At 48.7% G+C, this 5,027-nt stretch overlaps 1 protein-coding gene across 1 annotated transcript in view; it reads right to left on the bottom strand.

Annotated features, from left to right (window-relative positions):
* Nucleotides 1-2,511: 2,511 nt before the first annotated feature.
* The window catches only part of FEZ1 (fasciculation and elongation protein zeta 1 (zygin I)), a 13,736-nt gene continuing 11,220 nt past the window's right edge, over nucleotides 2,512-5,027 (bottom strand). The window contains exons 7-10 of the mRNA XM_010581333.1: nucleotides 4,883-4,963; nucleotides 4,424-4,499; nucleotides 3,762-3,827; nucleotides 2,512-2,676 (exon numbers count right to left, since the gene is read on the bottom strand). Of these exons, the coding sequence (XP_010579635.1) occupies nucleotides 2,660-2,676; nucleotides 3,762-3,827; nucleotides 4,424-4,499; nucleotides 4,883-4,963 (240 nt within the window). The 3' untranslated portion in view covers nucleotides 2,512-2,659. The remainder of the gene's footprint in view (nucleotides 2,677-3,761; nucleotides 3,828-4,423; nucleotides 4,500-4,882; nucleotides 4,964-5,027) is intronic.

The following is a 5,027-nucleotide window of genomic DNA, read 5'->3' as shown; positions in this document are numbered from 1 at the left end:
CATTGGGAGCACGGGGACCACCACGTCAGCGTGTGGAAGTGAAGGACACATGTTTACAAGGCACATATTGTGGCCAGATTAATTTTTTTTTCAGGTTTTATTCTTATTTTCCCCTTTTCCCTTCCATTTTTGCTAAGAAAAAGCATTTTTAAGGGAAGCTGTTTTCCCCACACAATGCTCAGATGCTGTTGGGCAACAGTGGGTTTTCATCACGGGCTACCATGTCCATCACTTGGATTTCTTGGTGCAAAAAACCCCAACCAACCCCAGGACTGATGCTTTTGGGGTTTTTCCCCCAGAAAGATGATTCACAGGCATAAGTAGTGGCACGCGGGGAAAAAAAATCTGCAAGTGCAAACTCTGCTTCAGGTCGGATCTGAGGAGGGTTTCATGCTCTTGACCCACCAGATTGTCCAAACGTCCCCGTTTTGGCCCCGATGCTGCAGCCGTTTGGTGACTCCGGACGCAACCTTCTGGAAAAGGGAGGAAATTCCCCCAAATCCTTTAATTTATGTGTGAAAAATCCATTGAATCTGGAAAAAAAATCACCCCATCCTCATCCTTAAGGGCTGAGACTGGACGCAGAGTTGGGGCAAAGGCTGCCGGCAGTAAGACTTTCCCACGGCATTTTGGCACCGCGTCAGGAAAAAGTGGGGGAAAAAAATGGGTTTAAAAAAAATGCAGATTTTCACCCAAAATTGAATGGTGACCCCCAAGATTCACCCATGTGGGAGGAAATTCAATATTGTTGCTGGAAAGATGGTTTCTCCCTGATACTGTCTACCTGCGTGGGAAAATGGTGGAGTTTTACCCCAAAGGAGCCATGGGGGAGGGCAGCTCTGCAAGAAACCAACATATTTTGGGTTTTTTTTAAATGCTAGCAAAACGGCGAATTTCGCCTTAAAATATGGTGCGGGGGAAACACAAAAGCAAACCCAGATGATGCGGGGCAGAAATAATAAAGGAATTTTCTTCTGCAGGTTCCTCCTGTAAATGCAGGTTTCTGTAAGAAGGATTTTTTTTTTTTGCGGCTTTTTGCCGGTTTTGTCCTTTTTTTTTCTGGCTCTTGAAGAGTTGAGAAAAAAAAGAAACAGCAGCCAGGGGGAAAAAACCCCCAAGTGATGCAATGGGCAGAAAAGCCTATTTTTCGATACTGATCTGGCGTGAATGTAATCTGTAATTTCATAAAGGATTCATTGTAATTTAGTATTAATTCATGGCCATTTATTATAAAGTGCTACGAGATGAGGTTTCGCAGCTGTATTTTATTGGCAGCTTCTTCCTGCTAGTGGAGAAGCCCCAAAATGGGTGAATAACCCCCCCAAATGGGCACAATTCCCCCCAAATAGGTGAATCAGCCCCCAAACGGGTGAACTGACCAAAACCCGCAATTGAGTGATGCAGTGCAAATAGGATTTACACTTCCAAAAGTGATGCTCCCCCAAAATGTTACACCCCTCGAGTGATGCCCACCCCAAAATGACTTATATTCTCCAAAAATGAGTGATTCTCCCCCAAAATGTGTGCTCCTCACCCCAAAATGAGTTATTCTCCCCAAAAATGAGTTATATTATCCAAAAATGAGTTATATTATCCAAAAATGAGTGATGCTTCCGCAAAACGAGTGACCCACCCGTAGCTGGGTGATACTGCCCCAAAACATATTACGCTCCCTCAAAATGAGGGAAGCTCCCCAAAATTGAAGTGTTTCCCCCCAAAAGCATTGCTTCCCCCAAATGAAGAAGGCTCCCCCCAAATAAGGGATCCTCCTCCAAAATTAAGTGATTCTTTTGGAGTGGTGCCCCCAAAATGATTGATCTTCTCAAAACCATGATGCTCCCCAAAATGTTTCCCCCAAATGAGCAATTCTTCCCCAAAATGAGAACAGTCCCCAAAATGAGTGATGTTGCCCCAAAATGATGCTCTCCCAAACTAGCAATCCTCCCAAAAATGAGTGACTCTCCCCAAAAGCAAGTGATGCTCCCCAAAATGAGCAAAACTCCCCAAAACAACTGAATTTACCCCCCAAATGGACGACACTCTCAAAAAATAAGCAAAGACCCCCAAATTAGGGACTATCCCCCCAAATGAGTAACAAACCCCAAAAGTGAGCAATTTTCCCCAAAATGGACCCCCCCCCATTCCCTAATAAGCCAGTACTAATTAATGGGATGATTTTCTGGAAAAAAAAAAGTTATTTTTGCACAATTTTTAGCAGAAAACAGGGCTGCAGAAAAGTTAAAAGTGGAAAAAATGCCCTCAAAATGGAATTTACAGCTGAATTTTGCCCCTCTGATCATGGCAGCTGCCTGGAGCTCTGCAGCCAGCTCTGAGCACCCAGCAGCTCGTTAGCCAGAAATTTGCATATTTTATAAATTTCTGAAATATTCATGAGCATTGCAGCAAAGTCCTTGTCGGTATTTTCCACCAAAAAAGTGCATTTTTCTCTCGAAAAGTTGCAAACCGACATCGCAAGTCAGGGGGGATGAAGATGCTGGAGGCTGGTTGCTTAATTAATGAAACGAATTATTTATTTCCCAGCTGTGCAAAGGTGGGGGGAGTGCGGGGGGGGTGGGGGGCCGCAGGCGACCCATTTTCCTCGGGTTTGGCCCCGTTTTCGAGGGGCGCCAGGGTAGGGGGGCACAAGGGCAGCGCCGCATCAGGTTGGGCAGAGCACTGCAAAGAGAGAGGTCATGGGTGTGCACTGGCACGCACGAGGGTGCACCAGGGACGTATGGGGGTTGCACCTTGGTGCATGATGATGCACGGGCGTGCACAGGGATGCACGAGCATGCACGGGGATGCATGACGATGTACAATGATGCATGAGCACACAAGGATGCACAAGGATGCACAGGCTTGCACTGGGATACACAAAAGAACGCGAGGATACACGGCTGTGCAAGGGTGTACAATGGTGCATGAGGGCTGCATGAGGATACATTAAGTGTGCATGGGGGTGCCCAAGGGTGCATGAGTATGCACATATGCACAAGCATGCATGAGGACTCGAGAGCATGCAGAAAGGATGCACGAGCGTGCGCATGAGGGCACGTGGGTGCACAAGGATGCACAAGCATGCATGAGTGCTGCATGAGGCTGCCCGGTAGCTGCAAATGGGGTGCAGAGAGGATGCAGGAGGTACATGGAAGGGATGCAGAAGGAATGCACAAGGCATGCACAATGGTGCATGAAGGGTGCACAAGGGTGCAGGAGGCTGCACAAGAGATGGATGAGAACTGTGTGGGAGATGCACAGGGATGGCCAGGTGATGCACGAGGGGTGCCCAGGAGATGCGTGGAGGATGAATGGGGATGCATGAGGGATGCACGATGGTGCATGAGGGGTGAAAGGGGGTGCACAGGGGTTCATGAGGCTGCACGAAGGAAGCAGGTGGGCCACGTAACAAGGTACAAGGGAAGTCCAGGGAACATGCAGTGATCTACAAAGGTGTGTGAGGATGCATAAGGCCTGCACAAAGGATGCATGAGGGATGCACAGGAGATGTATGCAGGATTCACAGAGGATGCACAAAGGATGCACCGACAATGCATCAGTGATGCATGGAGATGCATGAAGGATGCACACAAGATGCATGGGAGGTGCACAAGGATGCACAGGAGGTGCATGAAGGATGCAGGGGAGTTGCACAAGGATGCAAAAGGAATCCACAGTGGATGCACAGAGGGACAAGGACTGCATGGAAACTGCATGCAGGATGCACGAGGGGTGCACGAGGGATGCACAAGGTGAGCAGATACCTTTGAGGATGTAGTCCGTGAGCAGTGTGGGCACCTTCTCGTTCCCCTCCTTCATGGCAAACAGGACTGTGAGGGGGAATGGAGCTGTGAGCCTGGCCCCACTGCCCCCCAAATGTCCCTTTTCCCCACCAAGACCAGCCCCACAGTCACCACAGAGACACTGCCAGAGTTTCCCACAATGCACCAGGCCTGAGAGCATCCCCCAAAAAAGCACTTTCACCCCCAGTCAGCCAATCCGTGGCAATGCAGAAAGGGTGTTTTACCCTCAAATTGGTGCTGGTGTAAGGTGCAAAAATGGATGGGGGTGGTTTGCTGCAAATCAGCTGTGCCGCCACGATGCAAAATGGATGATCGCACCCCAAACCAGCTGTGCTGCCATGCTGCAAAACAGGTCTTTTCCCCCCCAAAATGGGCTTTGTTGCAATGATGCAACATGGGTGGTAGCACCTCAAATTGCCCATGCTGCAACAATGCAAAAAAAAAAAAAAAAAAAAAAAAGGGGGGGGGGGATCGCACCCCAAACTAGCTGCGTTGCAATGATGCACCCAAATCACAGCTGCTGCAGCAATGCAAAATGTGCATTTGTGTCCCAAATCGACCACACCACGGAGATGCAGAATGTCTGGTTCTGCCCCAAAACGGCAGCTTGAATGAATACTCACTGTTGGTGAGCATCTGCAGATCCTCGACAGAGGGTGGCGACCCCTTCTTCTCATAGGGAATCACCGTGTTCAGGTACTGCAAAAAAACAAAAAACCACCCCAAAACCACCCAGATAGCACAAACCTGCCTATTTTTTGCACCACCTTGAGACAAATCACCCCAAATTGGTGCAAAAGCAGAGTATGTCTGCGATTTTCCTGTGATTCCATTTAATTTGCTGGTATTTTGGGGGGGTAATGAATTAATTGCATGCTGCAAAACCCACCCAACCGTGAACCCCTGCTTAGGGAGGATTTTTTGGGTGAAAAATGGTGATTTTTGCAAGATGGGTTAGCAGGGTGTAGGGGACAGAGCGGGGTCATAAAATTAAAAAATATTTTAAAACGGGTTTGGGGGATGCAGGGGGATGAAGTATGAAAGGGGACAGAGTTGGACAATTTTTGGGAGAAAAAGAGCACCTGCTTCTCGTTGGCGGTGGGGCCAAAGGTCTGGCGCAGGCCGGAGTGCAGGATGCTGGAGATGCCCTCCATGCTGAAGCGCTGGGGACACACACCACCACACACAGCCAGTCACCTCCCGGGGACATGGACGTCACCCGTGACA

This window comes from Haliaeetus leucocephalus, unplaced genomic scaffold (genome assembly GCF_000737465.1).
Source record: "Haliaeetus leucocephalus isolate CR32 unplaced genomic scaffold, Haliaeetus_leucocephalus-4.0 Scaffold773, whole genome shotgun sequence".
Classification (NCBI taxonomy): Eukaryota; Metazoa; Chordata; class Aves; order Accipitriformes; family Accipitridae; genus Haliaeetus; species Haliaeetus leucocephalus.
This window is presented reverse-complemented; position numbering and strand designations above follow the sequence as displayed.